Raw genomic sequence first — 23,895 nt, 5'->3', positions numbered from 1 at the left:
TTATTTTTTAATCGAATCCCACCCCTAATAAAAAAAACCCTATACAATGTATCTTCTTTCATTAATCGTAACAAATTATACATTGGAGGAGGTCCGTACTTCACTGTAAAGTGATAATTGAAAACATCACGTTGCAGAAATGTTAATTTTTGTCACAATGTGCAAGACATATCAGAGTTAAAAAAAAAAAAAACTTTGGATTCAAAAACATCCAAATGTCATTACACATGCAATGTAAAGTGCAATGTATAAACACTTTTGCCAAACTATCCCATTCATATTACGTTCGGTTTATCATCCTGTTCATCGTTGAGCATCGCCCCATCGACTTGTGCATTACCACTTTATTCCTGAGGGTGGTGGTGGTGGACCGATTGGTTGAATATTGTCCAACAGCAAAAACAGAAGAAGAAGACGTCATCGGCCGTCAACATGGCGTTCAGTTTTGGCGGTGCTGCGGCGACCAACACCGCATCAAGTAATTCATATTTTATTGACATTCTTTACTGTTCTGATGAGTTTAGTTATTGGTTTTACGCCGGTTTCGATGTTGCCGTGAAATACTTACGCGAGAGAAGCTAACGCGTATTTTCCTTCATCCCCATGTGACTTCGAGGCTACGACCAATCGGTTTTCTAACATGGTTGATTTTAAATCGGCATTTTCATTCAGAAATGTGTCTATTAACAGGCGCACCTGGATTTTCGTTCGGTTCCTTTGGTGCCAAGACGACCGCATCTACAGCGTTTGGATTTGGCACTGCAGCCACCACCACCACCGCCTCTTCTGGCTTCGGAAGTTAGTCATGGCTAATCTTTTGTGACTCTTCATCTTTTAGTGGGGGACAACGAGGATAATGTTCTTAAATAATAACAATTGTTGTCAATTAGCTTGTGTGATGCTGCTGAATTTAACAGAGATTAACATAAACACTAACTTGACAGCTGTTTCTCTGGAAATGAACACGCCGGTTTCAGACCGCGCTATCCCTGAAAGTTTTCCAGAAATGCCAAGCTTGCTCTTCACCACTCAAATATGTACACTCGAGTTCCATCCTAAAAAGCTCACCCTTCCCCCCTAGTGGCCACCGTGGAGCAGAACTTGTAATACTGGAAATTATGTTACAGGACGGAAAAATAAAACATGAAGGAGATGTTACAGTTTAAGGTCTGTGCAGCTGCACCGTAATCCATGACATACACACTACTGCTGTTATCACGGATGGATTTTCCTGGGAAAATAGTTATAACAACTAATTGAATTGACTGATTGCATGGAATGAATTGATGCTTTTTTAGTAATGAAACATTAGTGACTTTTAGTCTCCACTTGGCCAATACAAAAATGTAAAGAAAAAACAGTACAGTACTTCCTAATGATTAATACAATTCCAATGACTTATTGTTATGTTTGTCTGTGGACAGAAATATTGACTTTGTTACTGTCACTCACCATGAGACTGTATTTGCAGTTAAGTATTTTTCTTAATTTATAGTTGTCATGAGTTATACCCAAGTGTCCTTTATTTTATCCATGTCTCTATGGTAATCTTGGAAAGTTTTTTTAGATTACATCAGCATCAGGAAATGCTTGGAAAAGCATAAACAAGCTTGTCTCGTCTTTGCAGCTCTCACTGCGCCTAGTTTTGGGACGGCCACCACTACTGCAGCGACACCAGCCACTGGATTTAGCTTTGGCTCCACCAACACCGGTATGGAACTTGGTCCACCGCTGTATATTGAGATATAATCCCAGATCTGTCCTCGTTATGAATTGCTCCTGTGGTTTAACCTCATCTCATTTTCTCTTTCTCGCCTGCCTCTGCTGGCTGCAGGATTTGGGGGGCTGGGAGCTGGAAACTCCACGGCTGGTGGGTTTAGTTTTGGGGGGTTTGGTTTAAATGCCAACAACCCGGCAGCCGTCAGCTTTAACATGGGGTGCTTTGGCACAGCAGCCACCACTGGCAATGTTTTCAATTTTGGCAATAGTCTGGCTAGCACAGGTAGATGATGTTCCTGATTGTTCAGTTCCTTCTGTGTCCTGTAAACGCACCATTTCATCCATTTCACACTGATGTGCTGTAGTGCCATTGGCTTGAGAAACACCATTCGCCTTTGTTATTGGCATGAAAGAGTCAGTTCTGCTTCTACGTTTTCTGTTTCATGATTCCTGCAAAGTTGACTTGATGCTGTTGTTTTGAAATCCAAAGAACTTGGTGGCGGGTGGTGGAAAAGTGGTGAATCAAAATGAGGGTTTCTGTCTTTCCCCTTCACTTTCTTATTTCTTATTTATTGCTGCCGTAATGCTTAATTGTGCAATGACTACTGATCCTAAGTTAAACAGATCTGAATAAACCACAGACAATCAGACCACTACCAAATGGAAAGTTTAACACAATAGTTTGATTGTTAATGTATCACTGGAAAGTTCATTTTGTGGTTGAATGCCTGTTGACATGAGCATGTAGTTGAATGTTTTTTCATCACCAACTCTCCATCTTGATATTGTGCCGGTGCCACTGTTTCATCGTCATACTTTTTATTTCGAATGTTCCAAACCTCACATTGTGCTCACGCATCTTTCATCTTGTGTTTCTTAGGAACCTTTGGTGGTTTTGGGACGACTACAACAACTGCTGCAGCTGCAGGCTCCACTTTTAGCTTCGCCACTCCGTCCAACACCACAGGTTGGTGGGAGGTTCCCAGTGCTCTGGCCAAAACTCAGCTTAAATTAAATGTTTTTACCCGCATTTGGACATTGTTTATTTTTCACATACAGCAGGCACCAGTGGCAGGGATTTAATGATTATTCTGTGGTTCATTGTTTGATTTAATAAGATGTGATTTCACATTTCACTCTGGAAATGCCGGAGTATAGTACAGTGTATTAAAAGACACTAGGTTTACACACCACTGTCACAGCCTGAGTGCGAGCAATTGTTCATGTGGACTTAACTACAAACACGTGACAATGATGTAGAAAAAGGGAAGAAAGAAATACAATACAAAAGGCCACAGCCACCGTGTTTGAATATTTTGACTTAATAATATATTCATTTTGACTTGTACTGTAGAATATAGTGAGCAATGTGAGCCCATGAGTTATCGTAGTGTGTTGACTTTGTTTTAAAGTGGTGACAACAAAGGCACACATCGCACACGCACCCACCAGGCAGTTTTACTAAGTTGAGGTTTGTTAACAAAGACTATGAATCCATTTTTTATGTTTTTATTTAATTGTTATAATTTTTTTAAGATATGTTATTTGAAAAAACATTTTGTTAACAATGGTAAAGAATACTGAAATGAAAGAATTACATTCAAAGAGTGTGCTTTTGTTATTTTTTTTTACATTCATTTCGTCTAAAAATATTGTCAACCAATTTATGAATCGCAATGATTTGTGGGACAATTAATCAACCAGCAAAATGTGTTATCGTGACAGGTCTACTGTATGTTTCACTGGTTTGTGCCAAAAACAAGTCTTATGCTGGTGAATAACCCAAACAACATCTTCGATTTGACAGTTTATTAAATCAGTTCATTTAATAAAGGGTAAATATTTTTCCAAAAAAAAAAAAAAAAAAAAAAATAATAATATATATATATATATATATATATATATATATATATATATATATATATATATATATATATATATATATTTTTTTTTTTATATATCCAGCAAAGAACGCTAATGTAAACAAAAAAAAGGCCATACTAACCAGCCCCTATATTCTAATAAGGTGTATGTGAGCTATTCCATCCAATTACTTTTTCCTTCACAACCAGAATTGTCCCCTCTAAGATGTCTTTTATATAAAATGGTCCATATCTAGAAGTCACCACTAGATGTCACTATCCAAAAGCTGTTCTTCAAACGTGAACACTTTATTTACAGCACATGACTTCTAGATCAGGGCTTCTTCACCTTTTTGATCTCAGGGCCCACCTTTCCCAGAACACATGGGCCTGGGGCCCATTCAGTACAACTGAATCATTACTTGATTTCATTTGTGATCAATAGCCATATTTAATCTATTAATACGTAAACAAATCAAAACCTTGTGAAATAACATGAAACCATGTGATTATTGCAAAGATATTTATTTGCCATTGAAAAGTCCAACCAGCTGCAGAACCAGGTGCAAGTCATGCTCATTAAATTTACTAAAGAAAAAAATACACTTGATGCAAACTGTTGAGAAAATTGGATAAACTGAATAAAATTCTGAATAAAAAAATATAATAAAACGATGTCTAAATATCATAAAATAAAATAATATTTTATTTGAACTCCAAATACAACGATATAAGTATAGAGTAAATGAAAGTATCACCATAAAATGTTCTAATTTTCAAAATTGCTTCAACAGTTGCTTTCATGAACAGTTTTTACTGTTTGTTTTTTATATTTTTTTCTTTTGAAGAACTCCTCCATAGTTGTTAACTATCACAGATTTGCAGCTATCAAGTCAATTCAGTGGCACACTACTGCCACCATACGTGGCTCATGTATTAAAACTGAGCGTCTCTTGGCCCTCACAGCCCAGAGGTGTAAAACAAAAAAAACGTTTAGCGGCCCTCTTGGTGCTGATGGCCCAACCATGGGCTCCGGTCCAACAGTTAAGAATCACTGTTCTAGATGACATAGTTTCTGTGTCTTTTAGGGGGACTCTTTGGCAGCACCCAGAACAAAGGGTTTGGGTTCTCATCTGGCCTTGGTGCTGGAACAGCCACTGGCACTTCAGGATTTGGGACTGGATTAGGAACCACAAACCTCAGCTGCTTTGGAGGGTTTGGCATCCAGCCAGCACAGCAGCAGCAGGGTAAGTCGACTATTGTAAGCAGTTGTAAAAATATGTTTACTCAAAAAAAGACATTTTTGGTGTCCAGCCATGCAGGATGTGATATAACAACTGATGGCAATGACACCATTATGGATCCAGAATTGTTTAAGCATATGTATAATCTCTGTTACCTGACTAGGAAGTGTCCTAGGCCAGCAGGCCCAGCAGCAGGGACTGTCCACCCAACTCTACCAGCAGGTCACCGCTCTGTCGGCACCTGTTCTTTTGGGAGATGAACGCGATACCATCCTGGCTAAATGGAACCAGTTGCAGGCTTACTGGGGCACTGGAAAGGGCTTCTACAGCAACAACAATCCACCTGTGGACTTCACTCTGGAGAACCCTTTCTGCAGGTTCAAGGTAGTGACGCACCGCATCTGCATTGTTGGTCTTTGGTTTGCTTATGTTAATTGTCATTACAGGCAGTGGGCTACAGCTGTGTCCCAGTGAGCAAGGATGAAGATGGTTTGGTTGTTCTGGTTCTCAATAAAAAAGAAGCTGATGTTCGATCGCAGCAGCAACAATTGGTGGAGTCACTGCATAAGATTTTGGGAAGCAACCAGATGCTCAGTGTCAACGTAGACGGCGTACGTGCTCGTCCAAGTGACCAGTAAGTTCCCCTGACTTTATAGCCAGTGAAGGTAATGCACATAGTTCCCTCATGATTATTGAATATTCTTAGATTGAAATGCTTTTTGCTCTCCAGTAATGTAGGAAACCACACTGCTGCCTTTGGAAAGTTTTGGGGTTAGAAATAAGCATACTTCCATTTTCCATCAGGACAGAGGTGATCATATATGTGGTGGAGCGTTCGCCTAATGGCACATCCAAGAGGATCCCTGCCTCCACACTCTTCACTTACCTGGAGCAAGCAAACGTGAAAGTGCAACTGACTCAGCTCGGGGTGACCATGTCTGTCACTCGCACTGAACTCTCTCCTACGCAACTCAAGCAACTGCTGCAAACCCCCCCTGCTGGTAAGCCTCAGTAGTACCACTCACAGTTGAAAGGATCTTGTTTCCATCTGAACTGTTGTTTGATCCCTGCAGGAGTGGATCCAATTATTTGGGAGCAGGCCAAGGTGGACAACCCAGATCCAGAAAAGTGAGTTTACATGCCTCAAACATGAACGAAAACATGCACTCTTTTCTGAGACACGCTCAATTTACTTGACTAATTTCTGAGTAGTAACTTCCAAGTAGTGCTTCACAGTGTGTGAGATGTCAGTGCTGCAACCTTAATGTAATGTTCTCGGGATTTTTGGAGTTTGTGTGTTCGCCTTGTGCTGCCTTTTCTCTACCACCCACTGCCACTTCTGATGGACCCCAGCCTGCCATGACCCTATTAGACAGCAGTAGTCGACCATTAAACTGGTCACTGGCGGCCTAATGCATCGACGGGTCATGGCGTCCTCTCTCTGTATTGCACACATTCACAAGTAAGTTCAGGAACAGGCTCAACAGAGAGGCGTCTTGAGTTCAGCGTTCAACAGACTTCAGTCATTATGGTGTTTCTTTTCGGGATTTTTCCGCGAATAACACAGTGAAAACTGTCATGTTCTGTTTGTTTCGATAGTAGTAGTAAGTTTGATCATGTGAGCGCTCATCTTTAAAAAGGGATCATTTTGTCTCATGACGTGGCGCCTCTTGTTTAAGCCATGGCGATGTGCTACGCTACTTTGTAAGTGAAGGAAACTCTGGTATACCAGTAACGTCCAGCATCAGCTCTTTGCTGTTAGTGCTTCCAGCTCACTTAACAGAGTTGATGCATCCGACTGAATGAAATCTGGAGCTCTCATCGTGAATGGTGTAATAAGTTGAAACAGATTGTTACTGATAGGTAACTGATAGGTACATTGTCAGTCAACCAGTGCTTAGTCCTGTTCAGTGTTACCTGGAGTGTTAGGAGAGGGGCAGTAGTGCACCCTGGACAGGTCTGATGTTATAGATAGATATAAGTTGAGTACTGAACAGCATCTTGTCAAGTCTGAGTATATTTTACCCTGGTTGTAGTCACTGAAAGTTCACTCTAAACAACAACAGAATTACTTATTATTAATACTAAATAAGCAATTAAATTGTTCATTAATGGCAAATATATGCATCCCAATTTGAAGTGGTTCCATAAAGATAAACAATCTGAGCTTCATAAGTGCATTAATGGTGTAGCTGAGGTTTCATATCCTGTTTTTTTCCTATTTAATTTCAGGTTAATTCCAGTTCCTATGGTGGGATTCAAGGAGCTACTCCGCAGACTACAGATCCAGGAGCAGATGACCAAACAGCAACAGACACGTGTAGATGTGAGAAGTGTTTCACTTAAAATGTGATCAGACACTTGCCTCAAGCAACCCGACTACCTGGGTTAGACAAAGATAGACAGTAATATTTTACATTGAAGGATGCAGGAATACAGAGGTTTTGTTTGTTTGATTTGTTATGCTTCTGCAAGAATTGTGCAAGCTGAAAAATCGTATCTATCTATGTATGGTCTATGATATTTACTTCAAATACAGTTGTATTGACGATTATTATCAACTCAACTCAACTCTACAGATTGTCTCCAATGACATAAGTGAGCTCCAGAAGAACCAGGCGACCACTGTGGCCAAAATTGCACAGTACAAGAGGAAGCTGATGGATCTGTCTCACAGGGTGCTGCAGGTATGTTCTGGCTTTTAGTACCAAAGCTCTGTTTTGTTTGCCTGCTGCACCAGAGACATCATCAGTGTCATCACAAGCCAGAAAAATATATTGTAAGTAGGGATGGGCGACAAAAAAAATTATCAGGATAAATGTAATTTCGATAACGAAAAAGCTGCTGGTGTCTGACAGGCTGCTCTGCCAGCTTTATTTAGGGGTTATATTGAGCCGTCTGTCTGCTGTATCTCATGTCTCTGAACAGTTGACTTGAACTATGGACCAGTCTGGACACATTTCCTGGATGCTATTGAGGAAATATTAGAAATCATGTGAATAAGTGATCATTAGTCGTATTCTACTCTCCAAATCAGTTCACGTGTGCAGGTCCAATGCAGCGAGTGAACCGCGTGTTTATCGAATTTGTCGTGAGATGCAGAATTGTCATCGTGGAGACTGTTTTTGGTGGTATATTGTGAACGATAAGTTATCACCCCTCCCTAGTTGTAAGACATTTCCTTTTTTTGGTTGGAATGTTGTTATTTAACATGTTACAACTTCTTGTGTTTCCCCTAATTTAAAGAGTTTAAGGGTATTATATTAACTTCTGTCCTTAAAAAAAATCTATTTTATTATTAAGGATTCTTTGTGGAGGACGGACAGTTTTACATGCCGTGGCTGACTCTGCCTGATACCACAGTGACTCAAAAACATGAAAAGTACATTTGGCTCTTGCTGCACTGCACTGTCACCTCATGATTTCTCCTGTGGTGTTCATTGTCTTACCTAACACTGTTTTGTCCTTCCTTAGGTGTTGATTAAACAAGAGATCCAGAGGAAAAGTGGATATGCCATCCAAGTGGACGAGGAGCACCTGAGGGTGCAGCTGGACACCATTCAGTCAGAACTCAATGCCCCGACACAGTTCAAGGTTATTATTTATGCATAAACTGCCCCAGGAAGCTCAAATCATTGATTTGTTACAATGTTTCCGCTTCATGTTTCAATACATTTGATCACGTGAGAGCTCATCTTTAAAACGAGATTATTTTTCTGGAGGCTTGGTGGCGCCGCCACACTATTGTGAAAACCATGCGTTACGAACACAGCAAGTACCTACACAGCAGCTCTCGCTGGAAAACACAAATGTCTGATACTGATGCGTTTTTTACATACATGCATTCTTATGGGTTTGGCGACACAATCTGGCTCTTGTGATGTCACAGAGGCACATTTCCGGTTCTCACTTGTTGCAACTCTGCACTGAAATTCATCAGTTTTGAAGTGGATCACACCTTTTTAGTATTGTAATTCAACAGAACCAACAATTTAGGCGATATATGATCATTTCATACTGCATACTTAGGCATAGTTTCAGAAGAAAGTTATTGAGTTTTGTTAACAGTTCAAAAGAAAAATCTGTGTGACACACAAAACAAACATTTATTATCAGGGACCCTTTCATGGGTCAGTATTTCTGCAAGCAATGTGTTGCTTCATTACAGCCATACATTATGTTCCCATAGGGCCGGTTGAATGAGTTGATGTCCCAAATCCGCATGCAGAACCACTTTGGAGCAGTGAGATCAGAGGAACGCTACAGTGTTGATGCAGACCTTCTCCGAGAAATCAAACAAGTGAGTGATGGAAGTGAGCTGTTGTGTTCATCAGTCGCGAGAGAGAGCACCTTAACAAGTAACTCTTGACTTGTGTCTTCCTTTTTCAGCACTTGAAACAGCAGCAGGACGGGTTAAGTCATCTGATAAGTGTTATCAAGGACGACCTGGAAGATATAAAACTGATTGAGCACGGACTGAGCGACAGTGGACACACAAGAGGAGGAAATCTGGCTTGACTGAACACACCACCTACGTTTGGCAATATGATTATGAGTCTAAAACATTGTACATACATCTTTGTATCTTTTTTAAATGTGATCAATAGAATATTAAAATTCACCAAAATAAATCGGTGTTGTCTTTTGTCGTTCATGGTATTTAATCATGTTGTTTACATGAAGGTTTTACAGACACTCGCCAAAGCAGACTTGAGTTCAATGGATTCATGTCAGGGATTGGGAGCGTGTAGGGATGATTGACAGCTGAAGGGATTACGCTGTTGTAGGTGAGGTCGATATGGCTGATGTATATACCGCCAAACACAATCTCCACGATGACAATTCTGCATCTCACGATAAACACGCGGCTGACTCGCTTTGGACCTGCGAGCGTGAACATGATGAGACCGTGACGGCGCACCGCTCTCTCCAGCTCTGCAGCGTTTGACGGCCGACACCGGCGTGTGACAGTTGTGGAGAGTGCGATGGATTTTGGTTCATGATCGTAGTTTTAAACTTATTTTTAATCCAAGGAACCTTTGATATTGACACTGGTCGACTCTGAGTCTCGGGGTGTTTATTTTATTAGATGGAGCGGTCCTCATAGGTTCTCTGACGCGGTCGTCTGCCTTGGTTCACATCAACACATGCAGGTCTCCCACTGCACTGGCACCTCAGCGAAACACCGTGGTGAAAATAGTTGGATATTGGATGGAGCTCCGCTCCGGTATTGGCGGCGGCGTCCTCTTCCGCGTCCCCATTAGGTTTCACTGATCGCAGACACACTCTCACAGGCAACGCTAATGCTACGACCCAGCATCAGTTAGGGACCATCAACAAATTCTAAAGCGGTCAAAGTATTAGTGAAATCTTCAATAAGGCAATGGAAAACAACCATTGTAGGAGAGAGAATTGTGAAAAGGTGTTTCATCACACAAGACAAAGGACTGATAGTTTGTATCATGATTTGGAGAATAGAATATGACTAAATGACCATTTATGCACATGATTTCTAATATTTCTTCAGTAGCATCTAGGAAATGTGTCCAGACTGGTCCATAGTTCAAGTCAACTGTTCAGAGACATGAGATACAGCAGAGAGATGGCTCAATTTAACCCCTAAATAAAGCTGGCAGAGCAGTCTGTCAGACACCAGCAGCTTCTACCAGAGACGTGAAACATGGAATTTCTCATATCTACACTTAGTTAACTATTATATTGAAACATAAACAAATCATGATGTTAGAGACAAACTCCACTACTAAGTTTCATCATAAAACAGTTTCAAGAGAGACTGTAGTGTCCAACACATGAGATAGAATGAACATGATTCTTTGCGATAATTCTTTTGGCCATATGGACCATCCCTAGTGTGTTGTATTTTCTGTGTCCTACTAAGCTTTTAGATTTAATTACTATTGTTCTTCCCTGTGCAAAGCCAAGTGAAGATCATAACGAAAAAGATTTGTAACAGCCTGGGAACTTGCTGAGAAAATGAATTTGTGCTTAATGTCAAGACGGAATATCCACCAGCCGGAAAGCTTCCATGAACTCGTTGATGTCTATGCTGCCGTCCTTGTTGAAGTCGATGCTCTGCGCCAAGTGTGCGATGGCCTCGTTGCTGAGCTCTGTTTTCAGATGTGAGCTGAGGAGCTTCCAAGTTTGCTGGAATTCTTCCAATGAGATCAAACCTTGACATCAGGAAGGGAGGCAGACATGATTATTTTTGGAGTTAAAAAAATGAAAAAAATCTTTGCTTTTTGCCAGAGCTTTACTGACCTGACTGATCAGTGTCGATGATTCTGAAGATAGCTTCCAAGTTGGAGTGGTTTTTGTACAAGGTCTCCAGGATGCTGGTGTCACAGATCTGTGAGTTACACATATTTCAGCACAACAACCTTCTGATTATTTTTTTCCTTGTTTTCTATTTTCAGGAAAGCCTTCTGGACTTTATTTATTTTTCTAAAGGTCAGACTACTGGCACTCTAAATGTGTTTGACCATGATTTTTTTCAGACTTGTGTATTTTGCACATCAAAGTGACATTATGACTCTATGTTTTGAGAGTCTAGCCTCTCTGACTTTGTCTCCTAAACACCTGACCACGTGTGCTGTCCCTCTGATCTACTGCTTCCTGATCCTATCCATCCTGCTCACTCCCAGAGAGAAGCTCAGCATCTTCATCTCTGCTACCTCCAGCTCTGCCTCCTGTCTTTTCTGCAGTGCCACTGTTTCCAAACCATTCAACATTGCTGGCCTCACCACACCTTCCCTTTCATCCTTGCCAACAACCATTTGTCACACATCACACCTTGTCTCCAGTGATTCCATCCTGCCTGCACCCGATCTTCACCTCTTTCTCGCACTCTCCATCGCCCTGGACAGTTGAGCCTAAGTACTTCAAATCCCAGACCTACTTTATCTGTATTTATTTTTTAATTGTGTAGCGTAATCTGTCCTTGGTCCATAGAAAAGATAGACACTTCTCTTTTACAGAGTGAAAGCCACCAGTTGGCAGACACTCGCTCGCGACAGCTAAGCTGGTGGCAGCAGATGAGTCAAGGTCCTCACAGAGAATGCATACATGTCCCTCAACAGGTGCAACACCACTAAAAACTAAAAAAAGTAGCATTCAGAGTTGGTGCGAAAATCAAGATTTTTTTTTTCGTTATAAAGAAAACTAGACTTGACAAGACAAATTAAGCACTAAAAATATGTTTTTTCTCTCCCACTCCCTCTTCCAATCATTTTCACAACTGATGTGATATACATTTTTGCACCTCCAGTTTTGGCTCAGTGATGGAAAGTTCTTTGATCCATTGTGGGTAGTTGACCAGGCCCTGTTGGGTACACCTGACCAGCTGAGGCCGCAGGACCCTCCAGGGAAGACACAGCTTCAGGACACTTTCAATGCCGCCCACCCAGTTTCCAAGCGAGATTGTACCTGTAAAGGTAAAAACAAATGCTTTGCATGTGTTTCTTTATGCTGTAGGTCTCAAGCTCGCGGCCCATGGGCCAACTGCGGCCGTGGGACTGTAGTTTAGGGCCCCTGCCTTAATATGAAAGTTTAATGTTAGTGTGACAAACCTTTGCCATTTCCCAGCATGCAAGGCACTTGTGGGTGCAGGCGCAGCGTTCAGTGGTGAGAAGTATGCTGATGCCATTTTGAAGCTTCAGAAAGAATTTGACCATATATTTGCAGACTTCAAGACGTACAGAGCCACATTTGAAATTTTTGCAGATCCCTTCTTCTTTGATGAGCAAGTTGCAACTCCTGTGCTTCAAATGGAGCACATTGACTGCAACTCTCAACTCAAAGTCAAGTTCCGGATGGTGAGTGGGAAAGCAGACAAGCTCGGGCAATTTTTTGAGAGAACTGGCTCTCAGCTTCCCTGAGCTTTCCCGAATGTTCAAGCGGACCATGTGCCTTTTGGGGAGCACATACTTGTGTGAAAAGCTCCTCTCCACCTTGAACTTCAGTCAGTCCAAGTACAGGACCAGACTTACTGATGAGCGTCTTCGAGGTCTACTGAGGGTCTCAACTGCTTCCTCCCTCAAGCCAAATGTGGCTTGGCGATAGGAGGGGAAGCGCTGCCAGGTCTCCAGCAGCAAGAAGTAGGCAAGAGAAGCCATGTTCAGAGCAGTTCATGTTCAAAGTTCCATTCATGTTCACAATGTACACACATTTTTGTTGTTGCTTTTCTTGTGAAAAACCTGATGTGGCCCAGCCTCATCCAGACCCTAGCTCCAGTGACCCCCTAGGTAAATTGAGTTTGAGACCCCTGCTTTACGGCATTATGCAACTTCAGCCTTGTTAGCCCGCGGAACTCTAGAACAGATTGTATGGAAATGTATGGAAATATATATATATATATATATATATATATATATATATATATATATATATATATATATATATATATATATATATATATATATATATATATATATCAAATGGAATTCTTTTAAACTGATAATTCACTTGTTTTACTTGCACCTGTGTGGTTTGGGTCCAACTCTTTGAAGGCAGCGATGAGCTCAGACTTGTGAATGAACAATTGTTCTCTCAGTGCTCGAAGTGCTGATCTCTCCGCCCAGCCAACGCTATAAAAGGAAAAAAGTTAAACTTGCAATCGCTTATATTACACTCCACAATTTAAAATAAATAATAAATCAAGTCTGAGGAATCAACCTTTGTCTCAATGTAAGCTCCGTGCAAGCTCTTCCGGCTTGATACTGGATCAGGTGTGGCATTAGATCAGGACCCAGTCGGATGTAGGCCCCTCTGTTGCTGCCTACTTCATAATAGTTGGAAGCTGAAAATATCGTCAGCACCTACAAAAACAAACAATATGTTAAGCCTGTGTTTTTCAACCTTTTTCTAGCCACAGCACCCTTGGTTCATTGAAAAAATCCAGAGGGTCACCACCAAAGGAACCTCGGCCAAAGCGCACTTGTGCTTAAAGTCCTGTAGAAAATCCCTATTCATTTGGGGAAAACTGTAGCTGCTGAGAATCAGTTGTTATTTTTCCAGGCTATTTGCAAAAACAAATTGCAGAAAATGTATTCGTTTCAAATGTGTCCAGAAAGAGGCGGGTGAGGAGCGCAGTGCACCACAGCAATAACATTAATATACTCTGATACCATTGTGTTCTTAAAATTAAAATCCCTACAAGCAGTCATGGTTTTGTGTTGAGTTTCAGTTGATGCTCAAGCATGATGGACTATGGTTTGTGCTCACCCTGTGATTGTGGCAGTATTCGTATCCATCCTGTTTGCATTCATGAGATCGGATGAGGGTCTGGAGCTTGTGTCTTCCTAAAACAGCCGCCGTCACATCTGGCCCCCAGTAGCAGCCTCCACCGCGCACCTCGTTGGGAATGCAGCCATTTTGGGGCATTGGATCGCTCCACAGCAAGTCCACGATCTGGGTGGCCCAATTAAAAATGGCCAGGAAAAGCTCTTCAGTCCGCTTGTCAAAGAAAGATGAACAGCGACTTCCTACCTGTTTCCACTCTTCCTCGTCTGTTGTCTCTCCACACTCTGGATCCGAGCCCGAGTCGCATTTCTGCGTCTCTCCGTAAGCCTGGTGGAAGCCGGCCAGTCTGCGTCTCCTCTTCAGCTCCTTCTCCAGCGAGCACTTGGGCTGACTGCTATTGGTCAGATTGTGGAGTGACCGACGTCGGAGGTCACGTCTCTGACCTCGGCATGAACTTTGATGATTTAGGGAGTAAACCCGCGGTCGCCCGTCACGCTGGTCACCAGTTTGGCTGGTGTTCGTCCACCACATTGTGTGGCGGCATGACTTGGGAGGCCTGAGCGTCGACACATACTAGCGGGAAACAAAAGCTTATCCTCTGTGGTGCTCACACCGTAAGTGTCATGACCAACTGAAAACCTCACTCTGTGTCTGTCAAGCTTGGCGATGATGTTGAGGTCTGTGGTGTCTGAGATCCCGCCGTGCACCACGAGCACCTTCTTGTCGATCAGTGCTGCAAGTGGTAGCGAGCTGAAGATCTTCTGCAGGAGCTTGAGGATCCTTTTACCGTGAATCTGCAAACACAACAAACAGCTTTTCTCTCATCCATTTGAAGCACTGGATTGATCGCTGCTCCGTATTTCCAGATCACAAGTGTGTGATTTGAATGACTGATCCTGCGTCATGATGGGTTTATCATTTGAACTGTGGGGTACCACTGACTCACCCTGTACTTCAGCAACACTTCTTTAGTGAAGCCATACCTGGAATACGTAAGACGAAAAAAACAACTTTTATTTGAAACCTTGCATGACAGATTTGGCTCACATATTGATATAGGCAATACCTAAGATTGACAATGTGATCCTCGTGGTTCCCTCGGTTTAGATGGACATCATTCGGATATAGAAGTTGGAAGCCGAACAGGATGAGCAGAATCTCTAAGGAGTGTTTACCCCGATCCACAAAGTCGCCATTAAACACATAGGGTTTTTCAGGTGATGGCAACCCATTCTAGGGACATATTGAAGATTTAGAAGAACTTGTGAAACAGAATGAACAGCATGGTTATGGATAACCTTGTAGAATATCAAGAGCAGATCTTCAAGCTGTCCATGCAAGTCTCCTGAGAAGAGAGAACATTGTTTAGTCACACGCTGTAAGACTGTTTTACACTAAGTTGTGTACCACATATAGTTATCTCCTTGCGACCGTGGGTGGAGATGTGATTTATATTTGGAAGGATTTTCAGAAGTCTCCAGGTCTCCCCAAGAAGCTGCAGCACATAGCGAGCATGAAGCTTCTACTGGGAAAGAAAAGAGAATGCAGTGAAGTAGAAATGTTACTACAGTAATGATAATATCCTGCTTCATTTCCTGTGATATTTCGATACAATTGTTGACATCATACTAAGTACCTACATGCTTGTGCCTGAAGGCCTCTACCAGCTTTGACACGGCACAGAAGGTCACAGGGAAGGTCAAGTGTGGACCAGAGTAACTCGCCGGGACTTCGATGCTTTTGTAGCAAAACTCTCTCTCCCACTCTGCATCAGCGCAGAGTTCCTTCTCACGGTGAAGGTGATTTATTAATTTATCTGTTTAGATGGTGAAGATATGAATAAACAGGCAATTTAAACATTGTTTATTATTGTCCTACTTTCACTGCTGGCCTGAGTGAAGTGTTCCAGGAGGGAGCTGAAAAAATTGTACAGCTGAAACGGAAGAAAAAATTCAGTCATGATGGAAGAAACAAATGGTTCTTTTTTCATTGCAATAGTTTAAGCCAGTGTTTTTCAACCTTTTTTTCATTGAAAAAATCTTGAGGCTCATCACCAAAGGAACCTCGTCCAAAGCGTACTGGTGCTTGAAGTCCTCTATTCATTTGTGAACAACTGCAGCTACTGACACTCAGTTGTTATTTTGCCAGGATACATGTAGAAACAAATTGCAGAAAATGTATTTGTTTCAAATGTGTCCAGAAAGGCGAAATATATCATGATTTTTTTTTTTTTACTTACTTAAAAAACTGGATAATTTTCCCATGCACACCTGACTCTCTCTCGTGCCAGTTGAAAAACGCTGGTTTAAGCTGTCATCAATGAAATGCCATGGTTCCTAAACATGAAAAGCACTATTTTCACGACCGCCATGACCTCACTTTGATCTGGTCCTGCTGTCCTGCGTATTCAATAGATTGGAAAATGTTCCATGTGCATCTGCGTCGCATCTCCAGGCGAGCGACGTACTGACGGTACCAGCGTTGAATCAGCAGCGCTGCTCTGATCGCTGACGATACAGAAGGTGGAATGTACATGTCAGGAGTCAATGAATAAAACATCATCAATGAAGCAATTTGGCAACTCACCTGTAGCAGCTTCGACACATGCATGGTGGAGTTGAATTACCATACATTACACATCACATCCAAACGTTCAATCATGGCATCACTTTAAAATTATTTACCTGGAACCGAGATGCTTTCTGCACAGTGAGAAAACAATATTTTAGTTTTTTTTTTTACCTTTTCCCACCTCAGAAGTATGTGGTCACCTTTCTTTTCGCGCTGATCTGACTTTCCCATGCCACAGCCCATGACCCTCGGTGGCCTGCCAAAAACCTTTCATGTGAGTGTCTGACCTTGTGGTCGGAAAATGCTACAAACGCAGGAAGTTCAAGTATCACAGTATTTGGCATTCCGGGATAATTTCTATCACTGTGAATGGGCCAATTCAGATGTGAAGTCTGCAGAAGGGGAACTACCAACTTGGTAAAACACAATTTGTGCCCTCTCCCAGCACAGACTGGGGCCCGAGACGTGCTCGCCTCCTACACACATACACACAGTGCAAGTACACATGGGCACAGCTGGACCTTCCAGTCTTCCCTTTTTTCAGTGAGAAAACAATTCATTATTATGAGGGAAAAATACATCAAGTGGTGAAACAGTGTGGGCTTTTTTTTTTTTTTAATATAATGCTGAACATTAGAAAAGGGCAGGCACCGACTGGCCCACCTGGAAGCCTCAGCATACTTGCATGACCATGTTCTGCTATTAGTGTCAACTGTCTTTGGAAATGTGATCTAACACGGTTGTAATGAAATCTAAGCCTTTAGACCAGACTGTTTTGCTCAATAACACCAGCTACTAAGGCACATCTGACGAGGTTTTTGTCTCTTACCTGGCGTATTTCAGTGTAAACTCCATCAACATAACTGGGATAAAAAGACATTTTTCTGCTCACCTGTCCACTGGGCGTCTGCGGGCTGATATGCCTTAGAGGTGCAACACTCTCTCAGCAGCGTCTAACTGGGGGTCTGTGGTCACATGAACAATACCAGATATAAGTGGATTAGGATTACTGCGGCCTGCATGTGCACTCGATAAACGGATGAGGAGTTTGTTAAAGGGCAGCATGTGTTCTTTAGTTCCATGACTCATAGGCCAGCGTGGCTCCGAAGCCAAAATAATGGAATCTGTGAATGACTATCTTTTCAACACCTCTTTACTGAACAGACTTTGATTAAATGGAGAGATTCACTTAATCTCTTTCCCAGACAGCAAATCTCACTACTTGAATTGGGCTCTTGGTACTCACCCCAGGACATCGCTCATCAGCAGGAGTCATTTCCCCCTCCTTGCATCAAGAATGTCATGTGATAAGTGTGCATCCTGCATTTATCTGTTTTTTTATTAAAGGTGTTGACATGTGACGTGTAAATGTGTGGAAGCTATTTGTGCAGGAGGAACTCTATTTCCGACGAGTCTATTTCATCACAGCACTCACAATCTTTGCTGGTGCGGCCATCTTGTGCTCCAGGGAGAAAATTCTCAAGGACTGAGATTACGCATGCTGACATCCAGTGCGTTTGCATGTTTTTAAAGAAGCCACTTAAGATACAAAAAGTCAATAAAATAAAATAGCACAGTTGGAAAATGTTGTGTGAAACCATTTTTACAAATGATTTTATGTCCCAGAGGACAACCCTTAAAACACAAGCAAAAATAGAATTCTTCCATTCTACATCACAGCTGTAATCGCCTGGCATTATAAAGCAGATGGGTTTTGCGCTGGTTGGGGCGATATGGACAAAAAAAAGTCATCAAGATAAAATTTCGGTGATAACGATAATTATCACGATGGATCCATTTTCATTCTATTCCACGTGTTGGACACTACAGTATCTCTTGAAACTGTTTTATGATGAAACCTATTAGTGGAGTTTGTCTCCAACATCATTATTTGTTTATGCTTCAATATAATATTTAACCAAGTGTAGAGATGAGAAATTCAGTGTTTCACGTCTCTGGTAGAAGCTGCTGGTGTCTGACAGACTGCTCTGCCAGCTTTATTTAGGGGTTAAATTGAGCCGTCTGTCTGCTGTATCTCATGTCTCTGAACAGTTGACTTGAACTATGGACCAGTCTGGACACATTTCCTAGATGCTATAGAAGAAATATCAGAAATCATATGAATAAATGATCATTTAGTCATATTCTATTCTCCAAATCATTATACAAACTGTCAGTCCTTTGTCTTGTGTGATGAAAAACCTTTTCACAATTCTCTCTCCTAAAATGGTTGTTTTCCATTGCCTTATTGAAGATTTCACTAATACTTTGACCACTTTAGAATTTGTTGATGGTCCCTAACTGATGCTGGGTCGTAGCATTAGCGTTGCCTGTGAGAGTGTGTCCGCGTTCAGTGAACCCTAATGGGGACGCGGAAGAGGACTCCGCTGTCAATACTGGAGTGAAGGTCCGTCCAATATCCAACTATTTTCACCACATTATTTCGCCGTGGCGCCAGCGCAGCGGGAGACCTGCATGTGTTGATGCGAACCAAGGCAGACGACCGCGTCCTATAAGGACCACTCCATCTAATAAAATGCCGCGGAGCTAGAGAGCACAGCGCGTCGTCACGGTCTCGTCATGTTCAAGTGTGCAGGTCCAATGCAGTGAGTGAGCCGCATGTTTATCAAATTTATCGTGAGATGCTGAATTGTCATCGTGGAGATTGGGTTTGTATCATAAGCATCATGTATCATAAGTTATCGGCCATCCCAATCACATTCATTCATTCATTCAATTTTTCTCTGAATAGCCGATATCCACACTTTTCTTTTAGTAATGAACTTGGAACTTGTTTTCTTGTGACAAAGCCGGCAAAATGTGTGTCTCTTACACAACATTGGCTGTCTAAATGCTATTAATAAGCAGATGTGGGACCACAAACCATTGGGTGGGTAAGACGTTCCTCAAAGGCCCGGGCAGGTGCAGGTTTCAGGTCAAACACACAGATTTAGTGTAACCAATGAGATTGCATCTGAAACAAGCAACAAACACCTGCAACCACTGCGCCCCTTTGCTCTACAAAGCTCCCTTGACATACCAGTCATCCGCATTCTCTACTCTCTACCTTCACTCCATACTGCACTTGACAACTTGAGGTGTATGACCTGCATTTTTAGTACACATTATATGATCAAAATAGCATGTGTGAGTAGTTGTTTCTTGGTTAAGTTTTTCATTCTCCCTCAGGGGTGGTTTGAACCTTAGAAGTTTATTGTTGAGACCTGTTGAATATTTTAGGCAAGATTTCTATTCCGACAACAGTCTGCTCAATAGAACCCAGAGTGCCAGTGTGCTTACAACAGAAAATGTACACTGTTTAGCATTTAAGATGTTATAAAATACATGTTTCTCAAGCACTAATCCTCAATGGTTCCATCAGTCTGAATATTGTATGGAATAATCAATCAAATAATTTTCTGTTTCTGCAGTTGACATACCCTAATCCACGCCATCCAAACCTTTTGACTCACTACAGTTTAACACTTGTTCCTCCTCTTAATTGTGGTTTTCAGTGTATTGGTGAAACTGGCCAAAGGAGAAAGAAAACTGCCCTCAAATCATTGTGGGGAGTTATCATTCCATGCATGTTTCCGCTCTGGACTCGCTCACTGTCAAGGCTGAAATTCTCCTCTGCCCTGCGGATGGACATTAGCGTTCACCTGTGGTATCCATCTGGACTCTTTTGTTACATTTCCTCTGCCCAGATTTTGTCCTTGGATGATACTTGGACAGAAAAAAAATGTTATTTGGAAGCATCAAAGGCCTTTTATGTAAGTCCATGAAGGGGAGTTTTTAGAAGGTGATAGCGTTCAACACGCAGGAAACAAGCTTTTTTTTTTTTTTTTTTTTTGCAGGTGGCCTGGTGGGATCTTTACTGTGGTTCACAATACAGAAAAGTGACTTTGACACTAAGATGCAAGGCTCAACAATGTCTACAGATGGCCATATCAGAACCACTGAACATTGAACCTTGAAGTAGATGATCTACAGCAGCAGAAGCGTGTCTGGCCTCAAATGGCCTCGAGGGAGCCAGAGCATTAGCACCTCTAGGTCATGGTTGAACGGAAGATAGTTAGATAATTTGAATGAATTTGGTATATTTCTGAATCAAATGATGAACTCATACATCCAGTTAAACAACAAAATATTGTTTATTTTGCATCAGTTTGACAATAGCACAATAAATCAGGATGGTGTCTATATTCAAGTTTTTATATCACCTTATTTAAACTAAAGCTCTTTTAATGTCTTGAAAATATTTGTAGAAGAATTTCAATGTTATAAGAATTTCAAGTCCATTCAGAGTAGTGGAAACCCTGGCCATTGTGTAGTGAAAAACCTCCCTGAACCAAAGCAAACAGATGCTTTTGTTTGCTTTGGTTCAGGGCTTCCTCCATGTTTGTTGTTGTTGTTATCATCCTAGCTGCCACGTGTCTTGTGCATCAGTGTGATCAGTGGACCAGGAACTCCTGCACTGACAAAGGTTCCCTGTTGTCTGGAGAGCAAACTGTTCAATTTTTTTTTGAATGAATCACTCGTAATCAACTCATTCAAGTCCAAAGACAAAACAAGAACAAAAGGTTTTAGACGTCGCACACCCATTTGTTTTGGTAAGGGCTGGTCAGAGCGTTTTCACCACTGTGCTAAGATGTAGAAGTTAACGTTTACAGCCAGCATCACGAAATCAGAATATAATAGAGGCATGGATGTTGAATTTGTGTGTTTTCCAAAGCAAACAACAGTGGCCTATTTACAGTAAAAACAAGATTTTGTCCAGTCAAACGATGTGCATGTGTGTACATTTGTGCATGCGTGTGTGTGTGTGTGTGCGCGTGTGTGTGCGAGACTCTCTTTGCTGGAGCATCCTCCTTTCCGTGTTTCACACAGAACAGGGTACAGGACAACAATGTCAAGTATCTCAAGGCCAAGCCTGAGTAAAGGAAGATAAAAATCCAGGTTCCCAGGCGCAGACAAACGACACCTCGTGGAGCATCCCGCCTGGTCATTCCTCCTCAGATCACTTGGGCAGAGCCAAAGACAACTTTGTCAGCTGTCGCATTGATTTGAAAGCAGTTTGGTCGCCAGAGTTTGGTCCATCATGTCCTTTGTATTCAGCCTCACTGTGATGTTGATCCTGGGTTCCACAGCAGTGATCGGGTTTGTAGTGAACCCGGCGAAGGGAGAACCAACACCCTCTGACAGCACTGTCACCCGTGGCAGGTCAGTCGTTTCTTCATTGTTTTCTTCTCAGTATTAAATGTCTGCTTCCATCTTTAAGTTCGGTAACTTTGATTTAATTGGATTCAATTTGCTGCAGATGTGATTTGGCCTTTTTTTCAGGAATTGTGTTCATGATTCTTGTTTAAGTCAACCATTTCTGGGAAAGCATGCCCTGGCCTTCGAGCACCTGGTGTTTTCATCTGTTTTCTGCTTTCAACCCCTCTCATATTCTGACGTCAGTTTGAATCTGAAATCAAGCCAACCTCTCAAATGTGGAGTAAAGTCTTGACCAGAACGTTTGCTGCGGTTATCAGAATAGTTGTTATATATATTATTGTTGTATAATATATTATTTGTGTGGTGTTCTTCCAGGTGCCATGTTTCGTCATTGCAGTCCATCAGAAAGCATTTGCTTGACGCTCTCAACCTCCAGACCGAGCCTCGGCTGCCTGCTGGAGGTGCGGACCGTGTCAGGGAACTGTGGCTGCGCGTCGCTGGTTCCGCCCCACAATTGACCGGAAACTCTGCTGGTCGGCTTCAATCGCATGGACCCAGAAATTGCTGACTCATCTCACACTTGTAATGATGCCATTCTGTACTACTGTCTTTCAGCCGCTGCTGGACACTTGGATGTCGGAAATGGCACCAGCCCAAACTGCTGCTCCGTGTCCTCTGAGGTCCTCATGACAGGTAAACACAAGAGCACGTGTAGGCCGTGACATCATATTTATTGTTTCGTCTGTACTTCAGATCTTGGCTGGGACACCTGGGTCATCCTTCCCAAAAGCGTCACCATCATTGAATGTGCCGTCTGCAACGCTGTCAACACTCTCACCTGCCCACTGTCCCTGGACTCGGACTTCAAGGTGCAGTTTATATTTCATAAGTGTTTTGCTCCTGTCTGCGCCCCATTGACGTCTGTCTCACCGAATGAAAACTTTCCGTGCAAGATTGAACAAGTTGCACTGGCAGGAATTACATGCAAATTTGTGGCGTTATATAACCACGGCAGGATCATTTCTTGACTTTTTTTTTTTTATGCGCGGTTGTTGAGTCTCAGCTGCATGTGCACTCACGCCAGACTTCTCCTCCCTTCTTTGCCAGATGCCTTGCTGCCAGCCCACCTCCAAGGAAACGGTGCCCTTCTTGTACCTGGACGGCTCCGCCACCGTCGTGCTTTCCTCTGTGGAGCTCCCCCGCAGCTGCAGCTGCCGACCTGGCAACGCGCAGCCACCTGCCAATGAGTAAAAGTTAGTCTGATGCTTCTGCGTATGCGACATCTGCGGCGCACCTGGCCTCCACACACGCACACACACACACACACAGAGTGAAATAGAGAACAAGTCGATTAAGGATATGTAGGTCGCCACTTGCTGCTTCTTCCAGACACTTTCTCTCAAATATTATGGTAGTTGCTCAACACGGATCGTGGGAATGGCAGTAGAAACATTCATGAGCAGGTTTAGCTTTAGTTTGTCGTCACAACCAAAACATTTTTTTTCAAAGTTCTGTTGATGCACATGTGATAAATACTGCCCTCATATTTTCAAATAAACAGCAGCCAAGAGAGTTATTTTAAGTTATGGAGTTGTGATGGAGGACTCGGTGTTCCTTTCAAAAATGTGTTGACCGTTCAGAGCCAAGTCTTCTCCCAGGCCAACTTCCCCTCAATGAGAAACGCTCTCCTGGAAAAATACTGACATAGAAATTGAACATTTGTGTAAAGCTAATGAATTTTAAGTCACTGACTTGTAACTTTGATTTTGGTTTATACTTTAATTGAACCTATATTTCCTTTAAAAGACTGAACCGCATGAATGTACTAAAAAAAAAAGCTTCTTTGTTGTATTTTGGATGCCACGTTCTCATTTTAATCCTGTTTTATTGTGATTTTGTGTTCTCTTGCATGTTTGTATCCTGCCTTTAAAGTTACCTCACGTTTCTCCCACTTCATACATGTACATTTTAATATGTTTGATGAGTGCATGTTTATCTTTTCCTCACAATAAAGATTTGAC

At 42.0% G+C, this 23,895-nt stretch overlaps 3 protein-coding genes across 6 annotated transcripts; 2 read left to right on the top strand and 1 right to left on the bottom strand.

Annotated features, from left to right (window-relative positions):
* The first annotated feature begins 415 nt into the window (after positions 1-415).
* On the top strand, positions 416-9,454 carry nup54 (nucleoporin 54). 3 transcript variants are annotated; one of them, XM_053885517.1, is made up of 15 exons: positions 416-478; positions 691-798; positions 1,628-1,711; positions 1,835-1,870; positions 2,600-2,686; positions 4,670-4,828; positions 4,989-5,209; positions 5,272-5,459; positions 5,630-5,826; positions 5,899-5,953; positions 7,058-7,151; positions 7,405-7,512; positions 8,300-8,419; positions 9,015-9,125; positions 9,215-9,454. In XM_053885517.1, the coding sequence occupies exons 1-15, from the start codon at positions 433-435 to the stop codon at positions 9,341-9,343; spliced, it is 1,743 nt and encodes a 580-aa protein (XP_053741492.1). In that variant the 5' UTR covers positions 416-432; the 3' UTR covers positions 9,344-9,454. The 3 variants fall into 3 exon arrangements, with proteins under 3 accessions (XP_053741492.1, XP_053741483.1, XP_053741501.1); XM_053885508.1 differs by having other exon boundaries at positions 1,835-2,002; XM_053885526.1 differs by lacking the exon at positions 1,835-1,870.
* LOC128770694 (serine/threonine-protein phosphatase with EF-hands 2-like) lies at positions 7,794-17,579 on the bottom strand. Its single transcript, XM_053885497.1, has 17 exons — positions 16,855-17,579; positions 16,670-16,785; positions 16,463-16,590; positions 15,962-16,016; positions 15,724-15,899; positions 15,491-15,605; positions 15,382-15,428; positions 15,150-15,316; positions 15,030-15,066; positions 14,728-14,877; positions 14,330-14,656; positions 14,066-14,251; positions 13,517-13,659; positions 13,322-13,428; positions 12,105-12,268; positions 11,105-11,192; positions 7,794-11,016 (listed from the first exon to the last, which is right to left on the bottom strand). Exons 2-17 carry the CDS (start codon positions 16,710-16,712, stop codon positions 10,838-10,840), a joined length of 2,112 nt encoding a protein of 703 aa, XP_053741472.1. The 5' UTR covers positions 16,713-16,785; positions 16,855-17,579; the 3' UTR covers positions 7,794-10,837.
* A 4,000-nt stretch (positions 17,580-21,579) lies between these two features.
* Positions 21,580-23,895, top strand: gsdf (gonadal somatic cell derived factor). Of its 2 annotated transcripts, none has more exons than XM_053854232.1 (5): positions 21,580-21,877; positions 22,250-22,335; positions 22,490-22,567; positions 22,628-22,743; positions 22,982-23,895. In XM_053854232.1, exons 1-5 carry the CDS (start codon positions 21,756-21,758, stop codon positions 23,123-23,125), a joined length of 546 nt encoding a protein of 181 aa, XP_053710207.1. In that variant the 5' UTR covers positions 21,580-21,755; the 3' UTR covers positions 23,126-23,895. The 2 variants fall into 2 exon arrangements, with proteins under 2 accessions (XP_053710207.1, XP_053710206.1); XM_053854231.1 differs by having other exon boundaries at positions 21,588-21,877; positions 22,250-22,407.

Source organism: Synchiropus splendidus, chromosome 1 (genome assembly GCF_027744825.2).
Source record: "Synchiropus splendidus isolate RoL2022-P1 chromosome 1, RoL_Sspl_1.0, whole genome shotgun sequence".
In the NCBI taxonomy this organism is placed as follows: domain Eukaryota; kingdom Metazoa; phylum Chordata; class Actinopteri; order Syngnathiformes; family Callionymidae; genus Synchiropus; species Synchiropus splendidus.
Note: the sequence above shows the minus strand (reverse complement) of the source record. Positions and strands in the feature narration are given on the sequence as shown.

Bases quoted from the DNA above. Each gene is read 5' to 3' on its own strand.
- nup54 (XM_053885508.1), top strand. From the start codon at position 433: ATGGCGTTCAGTTTTGGCGGTGCTGCGGCGACCAACACCGCATCAA. The intron at 1,712-1,834 runs GTATGGAACTTG...TGCTGGCTGCAG, and splicing joins CTTTGGCTCCACCAACACCG to GATTTGGGGGGCTGGGAGCT. The intron at 9,126-9,214 runs GTGAGTGATGGA...TTCCTTTTTCAG, and splicing joins TTCTCCGAGAAATCAAACAA to CACTTGAAACAGCAGCAGGA.
- LOC128770694 (XM_053885497.1), bottom strand. From the start codon at position 16,712: ATGGTAATTCAACTCCACCATGCATGTGTCGAAGCTGCTACAG. The intron at 16,017-16,462 runs GTGAGGTCATGG...CTTCCGTTTCAG, and splicing joins GACAGCAGGACCAGATCAAA to CTGTACAATTTTTTCAGCTC. The intron at 14,657-14,727 runs GTGAGGTTTTCA...GTTTCCCGCTAG, and splicing joins CCAAGCTTGACAGACACAGA to TATGTGTCGACGCTCAGGCC.
- gsdf (XM_053854231.1), top strand. From the start codon at position 21,756: ATGTCCTTTGTATTCAGCCTCACTGTGATGTTGATCCTGGGTTCCACA. The intron at 22,408-22,489 runs GTCGGCTTCAAT...ACTGTCTTTCAG, and splicing joins ATTGACCGGAAACTCTGCTG to CCGCTGCTGGACACTTGGAT. The intron at 22,744-22,981 runs GTGCAGTTTATA...CTTCTTTGCCAG, and splicing joins CCCTGGACTCGGACTTCAAG to ATGCCTTGCTGCCAGCCCAC.